The 20,586-nt window shown below is 50.4% G+C and overlaps 6 protein-coding genes across 6 annotated transcripts; 4 read left to right on the forward strand and 2 right to left on the reverse strand.

Moving 5' to 3' along the window:
• Positions 1-10: 10 nt before the first annotated feature.
• On the reverse strand, positions 11-1,422 carry BO80DRAFT_403045 (MFS general substrate transporter; the record flags this gene model as incomplete). The annotated part of the gene is made up of 3 exons (XM_025717629.1): positions 11-936; positions 985-1,077; positions 1,125-1,422. 3 exons carry the CDS (start codon positions 1,420-1,422, stop codon positions 11-13), a joined length of 1,317 nt encoding a protein of 438 aa, XP_025577411.1.
• A 2,833-nt stretch (positions 1,423-4,255) lies between these two features.
• On the forward strand, positions 4,256-5,715 carry BO80DRAFT_453771 (uncharacterized protein; the record flags this gene model as incomplete). The annotated part of the gene is made up of 3 exons (XM_025722036.1): positions 4,256-5,225; positions 5,288-5,343; positions 5,404-5,715. The coding sequence occupies 3 exons, from the start codon at positions 4,256-4,258 to the stop codon at positions 5,713-5,715; spliced, it is 1,338 nt and encodes a 445-aa protein (XP_025577412.1).
• A 1,271-nt stretch (positions 5,716-6,986) lies between these two features.
• BO80DRAFT_25667 (putative cytochrome P450) lies at positions 6,987-8,803 on the forward strand. The gene is made up of 2 exons (XM_025714690.1): positions 6,987-7,330; positions 7,395-8,803. The coding sequence occupies exons 1-2, from the start codon at positions 7,222-7,224 to the stop codon at positions 8,681-8,683; spliced, it is 1,398 nt and encodes a 465-aa protein (XP_025577413.1). The 5' UTR covers positions 6,987-7,221; the 3' UTR covers positions 8,684-8,803.
• A 5,570-nt stretch (positions 8,804-14,373) lies between these two features.
• xanC (transcription factor xanC) lies at positions 14,374-15,672 on the forward strand. The gene is made up of 3 exons (XM_025714695.1): positions 14,374-14,674; positions 14,727-15,227; positions 15,281-15,672. Exons 1-3 carry the CDS (start codon positions 14,551-14,553, stop codon positions 15,592-15,594), a joined length of 939 nt encoding a protein of 312 aa, XP_025577414.1. The 5' UTR covers positions 14,374-14,550; the 3' UTR covers positions 15,595-15,672.
• Positions 15,673-16,265: 593 nt separating this feature from the next.
• On the reverse strand, positions 16,266-16,997 carry BO80DRAFT_25737 (uncharacterized protein). The gene is made up of 2 exons (XM_025714701.1): positions 16,587-16,997; positions 16,266-16,528 (listed from the first exon to the last, which is right to left on the reverse strand). Exons 1-2 carry the CDS (start codon positions 16,863-16,865, stop codon positions 16,325-16,327), a joined length of 483 nt encoding a protein of 160 aa, XP_025577415.1. The 5' UTR covers positions 16,866-16,997; the 3' UTR covers positions 16,266-16,324.
• A 3,230-nt stretch (positions 16,998-20,227) lies between these two features.
• BO80DRAFT_471804 (Fumarylacetoacetase) lies at positions 20,228-20,579 on the forward strand (the record flags this gene model as incomplete). The annotated part of the gene is made up of 1 exon (XM_025723109.1): positions 20,228-20,579. A coding segment is annotated over one exon (352 nt), but the record flags the coding sequence as incomplete, so codon positions are not given.
• Positions 20,580-20,586: the final 7 nt, after the last annotated feature.

The raw sequence follows: 20,586 nt of genomic DNA on the forward strand, positions 1-20,586 counted from the left end.
AGATGCATTCTTAGAAGATCTTGGTCACTCGCCATCCTACACTTACTCCTTTAGCTAGGAACAGAAACAAGCAGGTCCCTGCATACGCCACGCCACAGAACACAATCAACCCCGAATATTCCCTCTCATTCACGTTTCCTCGGTTCTGCCCCTTCAGTATCTCACCAGCCACAGGAATGGCAACCAACAAGCAGACCCCCATCAGCGAAACGGTCGTCCCAAATCGCTTGCCATAATGCTCTGTCTTGGATATTTGCGCCACGCATACTGGTGTCAAACTTATCGCCGGTCCACTCCAAAATCCGATCAGCGCCGCAAACGCCAGGATACTAGCTTGGTCGGTGCCAGCGGTGAACCACAGCCCCAGGGAGAGGATAGTACACGCAGCACAGGTTACAAACATGACGTTGAAGCGGCCCCATAAATCCGCTAAGATTCCGGGGATGACCCGGCCGACAATGGACGTTGCGCTCACGATCGTCATTATCTGGTAGGAGAGAGCGCCCGTGACACCGTGGGACTGTGCGTAGGAAGGGAAATAGGTGACTATAACTATGAGGCCAACTTCGGCGAGGATGACCGCGATGGAAGTCATAGTGAAGACCGGCTCTTTGAGCGCGCGGATGTCGATTTTGCTACCCGTTGCTGGACTAGGCGGGAGACGTGCTTTGAGGAAGACGACGCTGGTCGTGAGGCTGACCATGAATATAAACCCCAGGATGCGAATGGTCCAGGGAAACCCGATCCGGATGCTCAATATACCGAACACGTTGGTGAAAATGATTCCTCCGACACCACCGCCCGTTGTTGCAATCCCAGTTGCTAGGCCACGCCTTTTGAGGAACCAGTGCGTGATACACACGGCACTGGGGGTGTATACTGCCGATGCGGAAAGCCCACCCAGGATGCTGAATCCCAGAATGAACTGGTAGTATGCTGCCAACCGTCAAACAATGGACACTGGATGCGATGTACTAATATTACCGTGGGAGACGCTGAAAACCATCATGGACAATGACATGCCGATGCAGCCAGGGATAAGGGTATACTTGAGACCATGAGCGTCAAAGATGGGCCCTAGACCGCGTGAGTAGACGTTTAGGCTTGGGGGTAGAACCTCATACCGATCTGGATGCCTCCTAGGTAGAAGAGGAAGAGCCACAGACTGAAGATCCACGAGATGGAAGCCTTCGATTGACCGTGCAGCTGGTGTTCTGCCAGCCACTCTTCTAAGAGCCCGTTCAGGTTCATTATTCCCATCGTTGGGAAGATGGCACACCATGCACCCAGCACTACCGACCATGCCCGCCATCCTCCTTCTGGAAAGGGTGAGAGGTCTGCGTTATTGACAGAATCGCCCTTCTCGTCATGACTCGCCGCTTGGACCTCGGCACAGTCACTATCTCCAAGAGCTGGCTCCATAGTGATACCTATTGTAAGAACGAAAGGGAGGATGTCCAGCAAGCTGGACTTACTGAACTCCTAATAACGCGAGTCACATCATATTGTTCGCCACGTTGTGATCACAGCATATCGATAGTGTGGGCGATCCGCAGACTATAGCGTATCTTACTCGCAGCGAGACTACCCTTGCATCAGTAAGCCTGTTATCAATGATTTGCATTGCATCTCAACAAGATAACATCAAGTAATCATTCGTTAGCGAGGCCCACAACCAACAGGGAAGTGAAACAAGCATGCGGAATGTGCCTGCATCAGCATAGATCAACTGTGGATCCACGGCAGCCATTGAAATGGACATGAAAAGCAATTACCGGTGACCAGCCGACTGCCTATGTCTGGATGACTTCCAGAAACCAGCACATCACTAGCTTTTGAAGAAGGCTTTAATCTTTGTGCTTCTCTCTTCAGCTATCTACTTTTAGCCTGGAAACTCCCCACAGAGAATTCCCCGTACCGAATAAGCTACACTCCGCTAGCATATGCACGCCGTAGATCAGCCTTATAGTCATTCCCATCCCCTCGATCTCTCTCAGCTATACCATCCTGAACTCTGATTCAGCATAAAAGCAACCAAAACCGCACCGGACAAATCACCTACTTATCTACACCTCAAACCCTCAGAACCAAAAATAAACCACCCGAGTATTTAGTTCTCAATTAACCAGATAAAGAAAACCCCCGCCCCCACCATGTCTCAATCCACTCCCGGCACAACGCCAATCCCAATCCCAATCCCGCAGAATATAAGATCAACAACTATGCCCATCCCCAGGACCCCTTTTCTAACCACAACAATCAGCAATTGACCAAATAAAGCACAGGCGCACCGGGCTTTTTCCTGTATTCTAGGGGCTTCTTCAAACCCTTTTTAGTGGTGGGGAGCCTTGAATGGCCTCCTTAAGTAGTAGTATTTAGTATTACCCTACAAATAGGGATTTTCCGGTCTTGCTACCAAAAAACGGGTTATAAAGATGATTTGGTTTGTTGGGTCCATATCCTGAGACTATAGTATCCATCATTATATACATGTCTATCTCATTACACGCCACATATCAAACACTATCGATGAAGCGACCCGATACCTTTATAGCCAGGCACTCCGCACTCGTTGCTCATGACCGTTGCACCTATACACAGTATACTATACCAAATACCAACAGCTCAGGTCCAATGACTCACCCTTTCACCTGATATAATCCGACCAACCTCAGCGATAGTCATCGCATGCCAATCATCCCCTCCACATGCAGGCAGGGCATTCATTCCCTGACTGTCATCGTCAGGCCGTAAAGTCATTCGGAAAGCCCAATTGGCTTGATTATCAGGTTTGTTAACGTGGCCAGAGCTCTCAGAGCCTGACGCGATCATTCATGAATGAACTTTGGTTCTGGCGATAGAGTCTTGTTATTAGTATCTAACCAGACGACGGATTTTAATACTGCTAATGTAACAGGCACCATGAAATTCGGATTAAAGGAGGTAAGCTAGAACAAAACTTAGTATGAAGACTTGTGGTCTCGAGGATCGAACAGCATGAGCAAAAATAGCTAGTCTGTACCTGGAATTGGAGTGGTTCACCGGTAACTTACATGGACGTTCTATCCAAGTGTATGAAGAAGAGGCCACACTCAGCCGCAACACGCGATCCACCAAGGCGGGCCCAAGTGGAGCCGTCAACTGAGGCGTCATTCTTCCTTTTAGATCGTTGCGTGGAAGAGTGATCGAGGTCGTCACGTCAGCTCGACTTGGCCGCACGAGAGGCGAATCAATTCCAACCCCTCTTGCATGCGCAAGTCTCTTTAGCTCATGTCGTTCGAATTGCACGTCTCATGGTAATTTCAGACCTCGAAGCTAGCGATGCACAAGGCGAACCGGTCCCAACCGAATCCCGCAGATGTTCGAGAGATGGCGTGGCGCCAACTGCCTCGTTATATCCTAGCAAGTCGCCATTTTTGTATCTGGTACTGACATAGTAGTGTAGCCTTAGCACATAGTATTATGTAGGACAGGCAGTGTACTGTCCATGGCTGTGACCCAGCTGGCCGTTGGGTACAAGCAATCATGCATGGCGCACACGAGAGGCAAGGAGATTATCCAGCGTGGTCTCTGCAATATAAAGCATGAGAGACGTTGGTGTCCTGACATCCAGCAGGAGGGGCCATTGAGTGCAGCCCCCCAGCAGTGTTCATTTCATCCCGCCCTGATCATCGCGATCATCCGAAACGGCAACGCTGTTGAGACCAGCACCGCCTCATGTGGGACTGGGGCGGGATTCTGGCCGAGTCTACGAACCGTCTGTTTGAATTGGTCTCAGAATGCTCTGGAACCCCTGCGATTAGGCAGCGTCGTGGACGCAGAGGTGAATTCCGTTCTCGGGAATGGGGTGGCATAGGTCAGATCGCAATTATAGAAGCTCAATATCAAAACCGATAACGGCCATCGGCCCCCCAGCCAATCAGCTCCCGCAGGGCAGCTGGCGCCGCCGGCCGCCCGGGGAAGGATCGCCCAGCGACGACTGTTTCAGATGCTACAACCAGGGAATCGCAGCCATTGCCGCGTCATGCGTTGATGTTGCTCTCGTCCCTCCGTCTTCTCTTCCCCATGCACGGCCCCTTTCAGGGTCGACATTCCCCTGACTGGATCGCCATTATAGTACGCACATGATGGGTGCTGTCAATAACGCCCCGTTCCCTTCATTCTCCCCACTTCTTCCCCTTGACCTGGGTGCGACTGCCCTTACAATGCGATCAATCCCCCCCGGGGTCAAGCTTTCCTCTTCTGCCCATTCGCGATGGCACTCTCCGGTTGCTCTCGCTGGCGCATCCGCCAGGGCTATCTTCTTGGTCTGTTCTATACCATAGGCTTGTTGAGTTTCACTTGCATCATCGTCATCTGGTATGGCGTGAATACAGACCGCGACTACATTCATCCTCTGTTAACACAGCTGATCCCCGCCGGTCACTGTGCCTGTCAAACCTCCACCACCTTTCAGTGCTCCAGCTGCTTGACGTGTTCGCACCCGGACCTGGTCCAACAGCGCACGCCAGCACCGGCGTGGAAGTTCCAGCCTGCTCGAGATGGCAGTAACGAAGGCCTGGACCGAGGCCAATGTATGGCCGCATTCCCTGGCCTATTCGAAGATGTGCTTCGCGCCACGACCTTTTGGAAATCGCAAGGTGCGCTTGCCATCGAGGATTTGGACGAGATTCCCTTGAGATATGGCATGGCTCGAGCATTCATCCACGACGGTGAGTTGTATGTGGCTGCAGCGCGGTCAAAAGGTGAAGATCATCGGCGAAAGATCGTGGCCGTGCTGAGTGCAATCCACCGGGCGTTGGTTGCAGATACCAATCGTGCCATGCGGCAGAATATAGAGTTTGTATTTTCGGTGGAGGACAAGGTCGAAGATGTGACCAGCTCCGACCATCCTATCTGGGTTCTTGCACGGTCTGCAACTGAGGAGGCGGTCTGGCTCATGCCTGATTTCGGGTTCTGGGCCTGGGAGAATATCCAAAATTCACTCGGGCCATACGATCAAGTCGTCGAACGTATCAAACGCACGGATGTTCCCTGGTCACAGAAGAAACAGGAGCTGGTCTGGCGAGGGAAACCTAGCTTTGCCCCGAAGCTACGCCGCGCATTGATGGAAGCTGCTCGAGACCAGCCGTGGGGCAACGTGAAGCAGGTCAACTGGGACCAGCGGACAAATATCATACGCATGGAGGACCATTGTCAGTACATGTTTATTGCGCATGTAGAAGGTGAGATTCCTGGAGAGTCCTTGTTGCTGGACCCACCTGTATTGACTCTGCGTGCGACGTAGGTCGTTCCTATTCTGCATCCCTGAAATACCGGCAGGCATGCAACTCCGTCATTGTAGTGCATCGGCTGTAGTACATTCAACACCATCACTATCTCCTCGTACCGGACGGTCCTCAGCAGAACTACGTCGAGGTTGAACGGGATTTCAGCGACTTGGAAGACAAGCTTGAGCCTCTTCTGGCAGACCCGAGTCTTGCTGAGCGAATTGCCAACAACAGCGTGCGAACATTCCGGGATCGGTACTTGACCAAAGCGGCAGAAGCCTGCTACTGGCGCATGCTCTTCGAGGGGTATGGCAGCGTCTGGAATAGCAGTATTTCTGTGTGGTCGGAAGTACACCGGCGCGAACGAGGCCTCCGATACGAGTCGTTCCTTTTGATGGACAGCCGGCTGATGTTCGAATTCGACGCGCTGAGGTTGACTCACTGATGACACGGTTGGTGCTCTGTGATATTGTAAGCATGAACTGATTAACATTTTGGACTACGGAGTTTGAAGGCGTCGGAGAAGAGGATATTCAGCATTGTATAGACCCTTGCACGGCGACACTTGTTTTGAGATACCACTGGGTGGGTGCCATTTTTGATCGATAGACGTGATGTACGAATAGTGTTTGCAATACGGAGTATGGACTGGAATGTTTATGGTCTTGCATGACTGCTGTCAGGTTGCGACCATGCGACTGGTATGTCATGGTGCCGATCTGCACCTTGCACCTAGTAGACTTGGTCGGTGAGCTCCTCCAGCTTTGCCTTCGGACAGGTCCAGCCATAATGCGACCAAAATTCGGCTGAGCACAAGAAGTAACATTGCCAGGTCATCCCAAGGGGGACTGCAGCAGCTCGTATGCTGACGAGGAAGGGAGTGGTTAATCTCCTCGGGGCGGGGAAAGTGACACCTCTCAAACCTTGCCAGGGAGTCCCAGCCATCCATCAGCTTCGCTCTTCCGCGACGCGATTTGTCAGGCCAGCGGAGATTGGCTTGTCCTTGACTCGGCTAGTTCCACTGTTCCAGCTCGCCCATACCTATGTAAACTGGGTCTCTGCAGAACCCCACGAGACTAAAGTGCTTGGACCGGGTCATCGGGAGGGATCGATCGGCTGGGATGAACCATTTGGTGATGATCTCGTACGCTGGCAGCCTGGCCAGAGGTCTTGTGCAACCTGAAATCTTGCTTCGCTGGTTGTCATCGTTAACAGAGGACGCCACCAAGCCCAGGGGAGGGGAGGTTGCAGGATGAATTTCCTGGACGTGAAAAAGGGACACGGAAGAGGCGAGGAAGGAAAAGACCAGAGGAAGACGAGTGGGGATCCGATGGGGCCTTTCGGGACGGCACCAAAGCCCAAGCTGAGCAAACCATCCCTCGCAAGTAAGTAGATGGACCATCCGCTTCGGCGGGTTCTCCATCTCACCCTCGAGATAATATTTCCTGACTTGATTGGCTTTCCAGGAAGGTTTTACCATAGTACCTAGATACTCACTCAGTACACCGCAAGCCCCTATCTAGCTTTGACTTTACCCTTGTCGCAGCGCCGCTGACAAATTGATCCATTATCAGTGGCATCTCTCCTGTCGCGTCAAGCAAGGAAGCTCTCACTTTCCCCACGAACCATGATCTGTGCGCCGATCGGCTCTTCGTCTGCGACGTCTGGGCCATTGGCATCCCGCTAGTGGAGCTCCCAAGGGAGCGACCAGCCAACTATTGAAGGGATCATCGTGCGCTTCGGCGAGAATCAGCTCGGCTGAGATCTGCAGCCACACATTTGCCAGGACCATTCACAATAGCGGACGCCTCAATGGAGGTTGCACGGGCAAGAAGATGCTGCTCTGCAAGATTTTGCGTGGAGGATAGTGGGCTGGCTTATAAGTTAGCCCCTCGTCCTCACCTCTGCTGGCTCTTTTTCCCGGATTGTCTGCCTCCCCAAATCATCAATCATGTCGTCGCCGATTCCCAAGCCCCCGGGAGTTTTTCTCCTTGGCAATGTGTTCGATGTGAATGCCTCGAATCCTTGGAATTCGTTTAATAAGCTTGCAGCTAAGTATCGTGAGTCTTTCAGCGATTCTCATGCTCAGTGCCCTGGCTGACGTGAGTCCTCTTCGCTTCTCAGGTCCCATCTGCAAGGTCACTATCTTTGGCCAGGACATTGTTCTGGTCACGGGCGCTGCCCTGTTGGAGGAAATCTGCGACGAGACACGTTTTCGCAAATGTGTGACTGGCCCCATCATCGAAATCCGCCAAGCAGTCCACTCCAGCTTATTTACAGCGAAGCATAACGAAATGGAGAGTTGGGGAGTCGCGCATCGGATTATGGCACCGCTCGTCTCACGGGAGGCTGTTGAGCAGGTCTTCGCAGATATGCGGGAGGTGTCGACGGATCTGATCAAGAAATGGACTGCTGGCCCTCGCCAGCGTGTCAGCGTCACGAATGATCTGGACCGCCTCAACCACGCCGCCAACATGCTCTGCTTCTTTGACCAGCGTCTACATTGCTTGGAGGGCCCAGAACCATCTCTCATCAAAGCCATGGAAGCTGCCACTACGGAAGCTGTCCGGCGACCCTCCCGACTCAAGATCCTAAATTGGCTCGTTTACCAGCGCAAATTCGCCGCCTACAACAAAGCCCTGCGCGATTACTCTGCCGGCTGCATCGAACACCGGCGCGCCAACCCGTCCGCCAAGAAGGACATGCTATATGCTATCATGGAGGGCAAAGACCCGCAGACCGGCGAAGGATTGAATAAAACGCAGATGATTGACGAGATTATAAATGTATTCATTGGAAGCGCTACGGCACCCAACCTCGTCAGTTTCGGTCTCTACTACCTCATGAAGAACCCGCGAGTGATTGCCCGCGCCCGGGAAGAGATCGACGCCGTTGTCGGCGGCCCCGGCGCGAAGATCGAGCACGAGCACATGGCCGCCCTCCCATACTGCACTGCCATCCTCCAAGAAACCATGCGACTTGCCGCCCCCGCTCCAGGCTTCAACCGGGAACCCATCCCTTCCGATGAGGGGCCAGTCCTCCTCGCAGGCGGCGAGTACGAGGTCCCTCGTGAGCAAGCCCTCATCGCCGTCCTGTATGGTGTGAACCGTGACCCCGCCGTCTTCGAGGACCCCAATGCATTCAAGCCAGAGCGCATGCTTGGAGAAAAATACGACCGACTCCCGTCTGCCGTGAAGAAGGGCTTCGGCAACGGCAAGCGCGAGTGCATCGGAAAGCAGTACGCATGGGAATGGGCTCTTTTCACGCTCATCAGCATCATGAAGGACGTGGAGTTTGACCTGGCAGATAAGGACTATGTCACCGATGGTGCCGGTAACAACTACAACGGCGCATTCACAGTTAAGCCCCTGGACTTTTATGCAATCACCGGGCCCCGGCCTCGAGTTGGCTGAGCATTGACCCATGCCTCTTTGTTTACTTCCCACATGCCTATGATATCCAAAATGTGTGTTTATTTATAATGTATGAGATGGCCAACTCAATGATCATAATGAGGATTGACGAGACTACATCCACCACACAATGTATCTTATCCAATCCATGACTGTAACTCCATCTACCTAAGCTCCTCACTCAGCCAAAGTCTACCATATTCTATTTCTCAACCTTCAGCCACGTCCGTCTCAAATTCTCATATTCTACCCCACCCTGCAAGACATATTACCACATCATGCCTAGTATTATTATCATCCCTGATACTATCCCAGCCATAGTCAACTCCTCTCACCTTGTCAATCAATTCGGAATGCTATCACTTCTTTTTTTTTTCTTTTCTTTCTTTTCTTCTCTTTTTCTTTCTTTGTGACTCCATGCTTAGCCGTATCTTCAACGTCTTCCACATACGTACGGCTTACCCTTCACCATCTCCATTCCCATCACCACCACCACCACCAACCCTCCTCCCCAACCCCCTCATGAATCCCGTCCACCAAACTCAATTCACCCCAATGAACCCCCTCCTCACCCCACCTCTCCCTTTCCACCTCCCCACTTCCTCTCCTCATCCCGTTTCTAACCTCCCCCCTCCCCCCTAACCACCAATATACTATCTCACGCACAAGCACACCACATCACAAACATTGCAAACCTAGTCCATACAAGAAGAACCGCCACCGATGTCCCGATCATCACATACATCGACACAACGTTTTTCAGCAAGTCCAATGCTATCCCCGGGCCCGTTGTTTGATGGATGAGCGAATGAGTCTTGGGTGATGGTTAGTGGAGAAACTGTGGTGGGGGCGGGGTGGGAGTTAGTGGTTAGTTTGGTTTGAAGTAGATGACAATACTTATAGCTAGCATCAAATATAGTGCTTTGTCAGGACAACGGAATGCTAATTGAGTTGATCACAGTAATAAAGTAGGCAGTCAGATTGTCTTGAGCTGTTGGTGGGAGTACGCTACAGCTATATGCATGCAGGGTATGCAATATATCAAAACCTGTGGGTCTGGAAGTAGCTTTGGTATGCCGCTGCTTGAACTAGGAATTTAGCTACTCTTATCGAAGCGTATTGATATCAAAGTATGTCGAGGCTTACAATTAATTCAGACGCGCTAAGCGTTCGTTAGATGGGCTTTGATCTTTGCATTCCTGTAGGACACTTGAGATACCACATCATAGATGGTAGGGCTTGGTGAATCTAGATCGTGAAGAAAGTTTGTGCACAGCGAGCCTTAGGTGCCGGGGATAGTAGTAACCACTATCTGCTGTGACTCTGCAACGTTCGTTTCATCGTGCTGCGTTGCTCCTGTCTAACAGGCGCGTAGGACTTAGATTATCATTGCATCACCATCCAACTTGATAGTGGATCTGCCGTGACACACTGACTGTCACTGCAGCCGATTATAGGACAGCAAGCTAGGGAATCCTGGAGGTTCATAGGCTCGTAGCTCCTTGGAGGGCCGCGGCGCAGTGTAAGGTGTACGCGTCCTGCGGGTAAGGAAGCTCTAGATCCTATATATCAGCTTCTTGCCACCTGAGTATGTAATTCATAGAGTCTGCAGAGCTCATCCGCATTGCATGTCGCCCTATGTATCGGAGCCATATTCGGGCAGTCCCAAATCCCCTCTGCAGATGGCCTTGGTTTGCCACAAGCAGCAGACTCACTTAGCTGTGTTGGAAATATCCAAGCTCATGCTGCTTGGTAGTACTATCCAAATAGTAGGGTCTGATGGAATGTTTACCTAGCTGGGCTAACTGGTAGTTCATCGATATCGATAGCGCGTGTCGCATGTCTGTGTGATGAGACACACCAGCACAGCGATGCCACAGAATCTCTTCCAAAGCTCAGGCCTTGTTGACACATGTAGGAGGGACCATCGTCCTGCCACCTTGTGCCAGTCTAGAGGGCATCAGAATATGGAGCCCGATTCACTGATTAAAGATCTATCTTACAGTAGAACACTCATGAGCAGCAAGAGGTGATACAACAAACATCGTTACCGGAACCCGTTGGAGGGCGCACTCCAAGACGTGTCAATGCAAAGAGGCAGACGGAAGCTGGAAGTTAGATGGCATGTCCGTGAATACAGCAGATCGAAATTTCTAGTATGTCAGAGCTCATCCTTTCGAATAAAAAAGACCGCACCTCATCTTCTTGGAGCCACTTAGAGGCTGCCATGTTGGAGTCAATCTTTGGACACCGCGCCTCGATTGATATTGTCTCCATAGAATGATGGGCGCCCAGCGAAGTCAAGTCACCGGAGAATAACATAACAGGACACCAATTCACTCAAGCGACACTATGTAAGCCGGACATTTTTGCCCAGGCGATAATTTTCCTGACCAACCAGTCCTCATATGACCAGCTTTAGCGATTGGAAGCTGCCGTTACTCCAAGGAGAAGACCTTGGAAAGAGGTGACTGCTGTTCTGGAGATAGAGTAATGCCTTCTCAAAGCTCAGAACTTCAGGTGGTATCGCTTGGATCCCTTGGTGTCAGTGTTGAATATCAGGTCTTGTATTAGTGTTATAAAAAGTGCAATGACGTATGATGTGACTGCTTCCTGCAGCCAAAGGAATTATGGCAGACGGATTTTCAATCTGATCGACATTATGGAACCTGATTAATTATCTGGACGATATAGCCAATCCGAATGGATGCTTTATGTAAGATATTGACGACGCTCAGACCGAATGCATAATTCGTTATCCCATGATCAGTGTCTTAGATGCGAACAAGGAGGCCCACCAGACCACTTGGCCAACAATAGTATGTGTGAGCTCCCAACATGCTGTAGAGATGTTCATCCAATGCACTTGGTGTTGGTAACCTTGTCGCTAGGATGCCCTGTCCAACAAGCAAAATCGGTAATTTAGGATTACTGACATGTGATCGATGGGCCTATGCAAGCCTTGCCCAGGAAGGGCCAAAGGACTAGACCAGGCCTGATTCGAATGGACCCATACCTTTCCAACTCTTTGACTACCGCCGTTGCCGTAGTGTAAGGATTAGAACGGACCGTCTTAGCGACCTGTCGAGGGTATAAGTTCAGCCTATATGCATCACCCAAGTGTTCCGCAATGAAACAACGCTTTAGGCTGTCTAGTGGTCAAAGCATGGTCACAGGATGGTTCACGAGGTTAGCAGCGGATGAACGTAATTTGTAGAGTCTGCCCAATTGACAAGTCCCTGGTTGGTGCGGCCTGTAGAATCAAAGCAGCACCCAGGCGAACTCCGCAGGGTCGAGCACGAGTGAGCTCAAATGGAGCGGCTTGCGCACGGTGTCTCAGACTTGCATGATGAGTTGATCCCAGAAAAATATGCAATGTAAAAAGTCACAAAAACCTGATCAAGAAGTCAAAGGCCGACTCGAACGTGGACCATCGTAGACGAATGGCTTCAGCGCACTGGATCGGTGATGAGAAATGTTGAATAGATGGATGGAGGACGGACAGCAAGGAAGGACCTAGTGAGTCCAACCTGGATGAAAGAGTGCCACCGCAGGCAAAGGCTGCCTCTAGCCACCATCTGTCCCTCTGATCGATCGGATCAGTTGGTGGGTTGCTGTTGTCGCTTGTTATCGATCTTCCTGCAGGATCACCATAGAATCTCCTTGGATTCCGAGAGGAAGATCTCCAGGAACGGTTGATTGGCCTGGGGACATGCCTCCAGGAGGGCGGGATTGGCAACGCTGACAGGGGGAGGTCGCAATGGCACCGCAGTCTCGGAGAGTTGCTGGAAGGGAAGAGGAGCGAAGCTGAGCTGAGCTGAGCTGCCCGTGACCGCGGCCTGTCACGGGATTCCCTCCGGTCCAGCTCCTCTCATTGTTCCTTCTCTCCTCATTCTTGGTCTGGTTCTTTTCTCATCTTCCCTCCTTCTTCTCAATCCCACGCCGCTTGTTTCTCTCGGTGGGATCTACCAACCATCTTCCCCTTCTCCGACCTACTCCATACACATGGGTTGCACAAAGGCTGGATCATCTGGCAGTGTCTCTCAGCCCACTGGCGTCGAAATTTCAGTCTGAATACGAACTCCCCTGACCTCGATTCCACTTTACCGGGATCAATACCATACCATCTGTTGAGCTATGTCATTAGCCATTCGGATTGGTCTTCTCCAAGCTCGCCTACGTACAAAAGAGCTCATTGGTCCCTCGTCGAGGGGACCCCGGCGAAATTGCAATGCTGACGGCAGATCAGCCGTCACGCTGAGCGCAGGCCAGCAGAGCCACCATTCTAACACGTCCATTGACTGGCTTCCTACCTGAGGGCGAGTTGCCCCTTCTCTCGGACGCTGTAGAACCGACAGTAAGGCCTCTCTTTGATACGGCCATGATATCTAGCATGGTGTATCCCCCATCGGGGACATCCGTGGTGGGTGCTGATCCCTGTTGGCGTTGGCTGGCCACTATCCCGGATTGGTAACTGAACCAGGCAGGTCTGATTGCCCAGGCCCGAGATAAGAATACTTTCGTCCCTTATAGCGCACCATATGCGACAAAGTATTAGGACCATTTGCCTGGTCTGTACCCCAGGTGTTTTCTCGTGACGGTCTCAGTGCTTAATGATAACGTTTGTCATCTGGAAATTATACTCGGCAACAAATCAATCCTCAGAAGCCTCTTCACCTCTCACTACTTCTGATAATCCCCTACGATCATATCAACTGGAAACTGCTCCGCTTGGTCTAGGCGTGTCTCTGCAACACTTGGTGTTTCAAGAGTAGCATTCGCACCAATTAGTGGTATCGCAGAGTGTTGTTCTCGGGAGGTCACGGAGCTCCCACTGAGTGAAGTTCTGCAAGGATTCCCCGTGATGATAGGCACAGAAGATCCTGATTAGCTCTCGAGGTAATTTTCTGCTATGTCATCTTTGCCGCATAACTCGCTTACAGGATTTTCTTAGACGCTCTGGGTGGGTTGGTTGGGCGTGCATATCCGTGCATCACGGCTTGCGAGGCCGTCAAACTGTCTCACAAATCACTGCCTTGGCTCGGTGCTCGGATTTAGTGGGGTCGGGCCATGAGATGTACGTGCAACAAATCAGCTGAGGGGTCTTAGCTGGCTGATCTGGACCGATCTCTATTGTCCGACCCATTCGATATTGGGGCGGTGCCCTTTATTGATCATTGTTTGACCTAACCCAATTGACCCGCAGCGCCAAGTAAAGCCTTGCACACGCCTCGAAGCCATGGGTCATTGTTTTCTGGGCATCTCTACAGCCGAAAAAAGGCCGTGAGACATGGATCAAGGCTGCAGATTGGAGGCAGAACGTGGCCCCGAACATCACGGACCATGTACCAACGAGCCGGATGGAAAGTAGCCCATTCCACCCCAGACGCTCGAGAAGCGTGAGCCCATTGGAAAAGTAAGGTGGTTCGAGTAACCAGGCGCGGTAGGTATTCAAATACTGCCTCTAGGGCCTCCTCATTCCTTGGCCATGCCCGGGATGATGTTGCACTCATTGCGCAACCTCGTAAATCCGGATGACATAACCAATCAGACCGATCGATGAATGCCCTACAAGCTCCGGGATCTGAATCTATTGAGTCTATACGCTGAGCTGAAAGTGTGTAAGATTGTCTATAAACGAAGGTAACAAGTCTCCATATTACCGTGCCCGCAGCACATGTCTAACATTCAGTGTGAATGCTTTCAGACGATCCACCTGAACCCCACTCTTTTCTCTCAAGATTGAAACTATTCAAATCTACCTTCCTAGACATATGTCCTACTGTCTACACACTATATTCTTATCGAGATTGAGGCCGCACTCATAACTATCCAACTACAGCAGGATCCAGTTCTCGGACTTACCAATGTCCACAAAGATGCGGCCACAGCCGACAAAGGAAGACAGGAATATTAACGATGCTTCGGGACAAAAGCAAGATCCTATTGAGCGGAGAAGACTACAAAACCGGCTCTCACAACGCAATCATCGTGAGTATCTACGACAGATCAAGTTGGGGGCACCTCACTCATCAGTTAACAGGGCGTAAAATCCGGGATCGCATTGCCAAGCTTCAAGAGCGCGTTATTGCGAGTGAACTACGAGCGGCAGCCAGCTTGAATGGCTGGGATCATCCAAATACACTCACACCATCGCCAGTAGACCGGATGCCGCCTGTGTTCGACCCCGAAGGGAACGCCTCATCGCCCATCCCAGATGGTTCGTCGCTGCTGGCATCTACATATTTGCCTCAATCCAGAGTGGTCTGTTCATCCTGCAATAGCGCTCTAGGCCCGATACCTGTCTTTTCCCCGCAGCCGCCCTTTCCATCCTCATTATACGATGCCACAAATGAACTTGACGCTACTACCTCGACTGTTTTCCGAAACAGCCTTTACTATCCACGATCAAACTCCATCAACCCCGAAATGCAGAATATGGGCAATCTTTATCCATCAATGGACTCTAGCGTCCCGCCTCTTTGCGAACAATGGAACGGCCCCATCCAATACCCAGGCGGGTCGTACTATTACATAGCAACAGGTACGTCAATATTATCGTCTGATACAGTACTAGAATTCTAACAGTCTTTAAAGAGACATCCCTCCCACAAATTATGCATGCCCTGAGTACCGGGCCCTCACGCCCCAAAGCGATAATCGTTCTTCCACAAAATAATCACCCCACGGGGCTGCCGCCCGCCTTGCCTACATCGCAGTCATCGCCTCCCGGAACTGCAGTTGAGCTGCCAGCGTCGTCGAGCCCATTGAGTATACATGATGCCCCATGTCAATGTCAGAGCCAGGGTTTGATGACACCGGGTGAATGGGTAAGTTCAGGGACAGCTGCCCCTATCTGTCCGGTACACCAGATGCAGACTGGGGACAATCTGCAGTTGATGATGCTTTGATGGCCTACGACATATACACGAAACTGGTTTCCAACACGAAAAATAGATGAAACCCAGGACGGACATATTTACGGACTAGCATTTCCACTTTTCCTATACCTTATTGCATCCAGCAAGAATAGTGAATGTCTGATCTATTTCCAGTTCTATCAGCCTCATTGCATGGCATCCGCTGACCCGATCTCGGAGATGTTTGCCATTATCAAGTCAGTCGGAGTTAGTTCACATGCACTAATTTCAAATAAAAGAAAGAATACGCCCCAATCGCCCGATAGGAAATATTCCACCCTGTAGTTTCCAATGAACTATAGCCCCGAGACAGCCATTGCCGCGGAAGGGTGGCATCCGTGTTTGTCTCTATTGCCCTTGTCCTTGCCACAGTCTCTATATTGGCATTGTTCTATACCTGATGTATTCCACACACGAAGTATGTATAAATCTCACTCCCCCCTCCTGTCCCCTTTGCCCCACACGAACAACCACCATTCCTTACTAGCTTCTGTATAAACAAGGTCTCTACTCCAACCAGGGACCATGTGAAATGTACCTGCATGAACAACACATTGTATGGTCCATCATCATCTTCAACATCATCGTAATTCTCTTCAACTAGTAGCCCTTATATCAGCCCCAACAGGCGCCACCGGGCCTTAGCTAAAGCCAAAGGCAAGGCCAAGGGGGCAAAAGCCATTTCAATCCCACCGACCCCATACCCACAAATCCACATTATCTACATCCACTTACATATCCTCGTGAGAGATGCGAATGTTGTGCTCTCTTCTCGAATCTCGCGTGGAGGAAGGGATCTGGATGTATTGTAACCTGTACCTACCCGCGATAAGAACCGCCCCTGGACATTCAGAATGATTTTTCTTCTGACCGGACTAAGGTAAGTAGGCAGGTAGGTAGGTACATGTGGCGGCGTCAGGTAGTTCTGCATTAGACAGATAGGTTAATGTATGTAAATGTAGCCGGAACAAGGGTACACGTACATTGCTAGTGTGTTTGATCGGTATGGGTAGGGGTGATAGGCCGCGCGCCACATTTGTGTAACTGTCATTGCCGCGGCCCCCATCCCGCTCAAGCGGGGTTTCGTTTGCCATTGCCACGTACGTGTGTACTGAGAGGCTGGATGTGAGGGTGAGGTGGCTGGCTAGCTGGCTTGAATTGGATTGGTTCGGTGATGGAGTTCGATTTAGCTTTTCGGGTGGTTGGCGATAGAGTTCAAGGTCCTTCCGTAGTGATTGAAGATGGTGAGATCTAACTTTCATCAAGATGTGGTTCAGTGGGAAACGATTGTTGATTGATATTAGGAAACGAAAGTACGGGCGTTCTCCGGGCAGCTCGATGCGGAAATAAGTTCGACAGGTCGGTTTAAGCAAGAGGGTAGTGACTTCTCACTGCTTCTTGGGGTGTTGACTGGATTAGGCGCCTGCGAGGCCCATACAAGCCTTTGGTAACTGACCAGCTGTTGTTGATTGCCCATGGTTGTTTGTGGTCTGGCGCCAATAGATAATGGCATAGCGTGTACGTCCCTAAGCAGGCACGAAACTTGCAGACCGCCATATGTCGCGAAGACCCGTTGATGAAGAATTTCGTAGATGATGCTTGGTTGCCTTAAATCCCCGATTCTCATGCCGATTGAGTGGATTCCAAAGGCTTTCGGCAGAAGCCGCCCAGGGGTTCAAGGGCAGCATATTGATCCGGACATTTATCCATAGTAAGTGGATACACGGACTATTTTTAAGTCCAGGAAAAGGAGTGAAAAAACTTGGGAAAAGGAGCCTTGCCCTGTTTGATATCATTGCCACGTCCTTTGTGTCTGATCTTCGAATCTGGCGAAGCTATAGGCGCTGAATCCGGTAGCCCTAATGATTCTAAGTATCGAATGTGGCGATTTTTGATGACTGTCTAGTTCTTCTAGTGCACGTCAAGACATACTTATTGATCACGATAAGCACAGCATGGTAGGATGCACAGTTTGCGGTAGGGCATGCACCAAGGTCTTTCATACTTGTATTTTCTCGACCGTTGGCCTACCGACTCTCAGCAACAATATCTCAAGTATCTTAATGGAGTCGTTCTAAGACCAGCCTTACACACACCAAGCTTCATCGAGACCCATTCCGCAGGCATTTGCAACAGTGACGGTTTCGTAGAGACGAGGCATATGTGGGTTGGCTACTGATGCCATCGGTGCCGTTGCGCTTATTTCTGTAGCAAGGTAGGCAGATCAGCATGGTCCTAATGAGCAGATATATGCATCACTTATGGTTGGGGAATCTATACTGATGACGAATCATCAGCCGATCTCATTCTGGAAGATTCTGTCTGAGATGAATTTGGGTTGATTCTAGTGAAAGAAGTTAAAATCCACCAAAACTAGATTTACCGGTGGAGCTTTCCATGAAGAATATGTGTGTGAGAGAGAGGGTTATTCTTATTTTGTATTTGACGGGTTATGGTTCTGATGACACTCCTCTAAATGTTAACAAATCGAGCAACATTGGAGAAGGACACAGAATCGATACCGGTGGGCACGACTTACTAGATGAAAAACACACTTGACATAGAACTCTTTGTAGCCCTATGAACAAATTAGGGCCGTACAAGTAATCTGAACGCTCCATGACACCTACTAACCACCCAGAGCTTGATATTTGTAGTTGGTGACCCACATTATACTAAGATTTCTCGAGTGTAGCCTAGCTGAATCTCCCGTCTTGGATCTGCTGAACGCTTTTGAGTGTGAAAACATTGTCAGGTTTCCAAGGTGTGATCCAATGAAGCCCCCTAGAACAGGCCCGTTCTCAGGTCAGAGCTTGATGGGGATTAGAATAAGAGGATGAAGATAGTAAAGACGCGGCGGTTGGAGGAGAGGAGGCGGGAAAGAGGAGATGGAAAGAAGAGGTAATGAGGAAAGAGGGAAGGGCGGCTCAGAAAAAAGAAGCAGAAGAATCAGTGAACAAGGATATCTTTTCTTCAATTCACCTACAATACCAAGACCACCAGAAATCACCTAAAGCGAAATCAAGAAAGATTCTGTTGCAGACAGGGTAACAGAGTAACATTCTGTTCCGGACCATTGAAAGGCAGGAAAGCCGCCTATATCATTTAAGCTTGGCCATTCCAGTTCAGTACTGCAAATTGAGAATCAGATACACTCATAAAACCTATATATCAGAACACTAGAGTTCGCATAGTGGACATCGCCTCAGATTATCATGGCAGCCCCCCTCCATTATACTGATGAAATCCATGATTCCTTTCCCACCCAGGCATATGAATGTTGAAAAAGCGACCGTTCCCCTCCCTCTCGGTCCCTAAAACAACATTCAAGGCACCCTCATTTCCCAGGTCTACAGGCAGATCCGCGCCAGTGCCCCCCATATCTGTTTCCACTACTTCAGTCCGTACGCTATCACATCACGACTGTACGGACACTTACGCCAGGGCTGATGCAGAATGCTGTGAAGTCCTCATCATCCAAGCACGCGACTACAGCAGAGTCAACATGTTCAGTGCGGCTTTGGATATCTTATAGGATGGGGCCGGGTAGCGTTGTAAGTTCTTTTGCAAGGAGAAGGAACCGACGCTGGTGGATCTGGGACAGTCTGGTAGAGATTATTCAAGAGTCGAGAGGAAACCTTGCATGGTGGTTATCTTCTTCGCGTTTTCTTTTCTGAGCAGTGGTAGGAATGACTTGGTTACTGCTTGAGGGTCGATGATATTTACTCGAAGTCTAGCCTCAAGGTCATACATACTGCGTCTCAGACAAATTTGCTAACTGAATCGATAGAAGTTCGAGGCCGAGCACGCACGTCTCCTCAAGCGATCCAAGTTTTGACACGCCAGCATTGTTGATCAAGACCTCGAGCCCCTTTCCATCGAGCTTGCTTTCCACCAATTTGGTGGCCCTCGCTACACTATTTTCGTCTGTGGTATACAGAGGGATGAAGATGACATGGTCAGGATGCTCTCGCATGAGCTCCTGGAACTGAGAAGCATTGCTTGTGCGGCTGTAGCAAACACAAGCTGGACTTCAGAGACAAGCTTGATGATCAACTGTCTGGCCAGTTCGAGACCGATGCCTCAAGAGGAGCCAGTAATCAGAAATGAAGACATGACCAGGAAATACAAGAAGATAAGATGGGAGATTAAGTGATTCTGGGGTGAATGCCGACTACTTATATCTCATCCAATTCGAGTGCAGACAAAATCACTGGGATACTGCAGAGACACAATATGTGTGCCAATGAAGTAAACAATAGAGTATTTTGGATCTTCTTGAGTTCTGATCGGTCCCATGATAGATAAACTACTGGCAGGCCATGAACCCTACGGAGTTAGCATATCGGTGTCCGTATGACCAGCAACACTCGGTGATGAGTCGGAGATGGCGATTCTATAAATTATCAGGTCCGTGCAAACCACACCCGAAAGCGTTCTCCTCAAACACCTTATACTCGTCCGGAACGACTGGTGGAGAGCCACTCATCGGGATGTGGACAAGAAATGCATGATCCCGCATCTCCGCATCACGAACTATAAAACAACCATAGACATCCATTATAGATGAACATAATCAACTAGCAAACCAAATCCGCACAGACAGTATAGAAGAAACAGAACCATGGCGTCCCCCTTCTACTCCCACCACTTCTCCATCCACAACCTCCCCTACGGCATCGCCTCCTCCCCCTCCCATCCAACCCCCCAATGCGCAACCCGCCTCGAAAACACCATCATTTTCCTCGCTGACCTTCAATCCGCTGGGTTCTTCTCCTCCATCCCCTCCCTTCCACCAGACATCTTCTCCCACTCCACCCTCAACCCCTTCGCCTCTCTCCCCCGAACCACCCAAACCCAAGTCCGCCATGTCCTCCAATCCACCCTACAGTCCTCAACCCCCCTCCCCGACACAAGCACCTCAGACATCACCACCGTAACCATGCACCTCCCCGTCTCCATCCCCTCCTTCACCGGTACATT

The sequence above is a fragment of the Aspergillus ibericus genome, assembly GCF_003184845.1.
Source record: "Aspergillus ibericus CBS 121593 unplaced genomic scaffold BO80scaffold_11, whole genome shotgun sequence".
Lineage (NCBI taxonomy): Eukaryota > Fungi > Ascomycota > Eurotiomycetes > Eurotiales > Aspergillaceae > Aspergillus > Aspergillus ibericus.

What these genes read in the sequence shown, in the direction of transcription:
- BO80DRAFT_25667 (XM_025714690.1), top strand. Translation starts at nt 7,222, where the DNA reads ATGTCGTCGCCGATTCCCAAGCCCCCGGGAGTTTTTCTCCTTGGCAAT. An exon ending in TAAGCTTGCAGCTAAGTATC is followed by an intron (nt 7,331 to 7,394) that starts GTGAGTCTTTCA and finishes TTCGCTTCTCAG; the next exon opens with GTCCCATCTGCAAGGTCACT.
- xanC (XM_025714695.1), top strand. Translation starts at nt 14,551, where the DNA reads ATGTCCACAAAGATGCGGCCACAGCCGACAAAGGAAGACAGGAATATT. An exon ending in GCTCTCACAACGCAATCATC is followed by an intron (nt 14,675 to 14,726) that starts GTGAGTATCTAC and finishes ATCAGTTAACAG; the next exon opens with GGCGTAAAATCCGGGATCGC. An exon ending in GTACTATTACATAGCAACAG is followed by an intron (nt 15,228 to 15,280) that starts GTACGTCAATAT and finishes CAGTCTTTAAAG; the next exon opens with AGACATCCCTCCCACAAATT.
- BO80DRAFT_25737 (XM_025714701.1), bottom strand. Translation starts at nt 16,865, where the DNA reads ATGAAAGTTAGATCTCACCATCTTCAATCACTACGGAAGGACCTTGAA. An exon ending in CGATCAAACACACTAGCAAT is followed by an intron (nt 16,529 to 16,586) that starts GTACGTGTACCC and finishes TGTCTAATGCAG; the next exon opens with AACTACCTGACGCCGCCACA.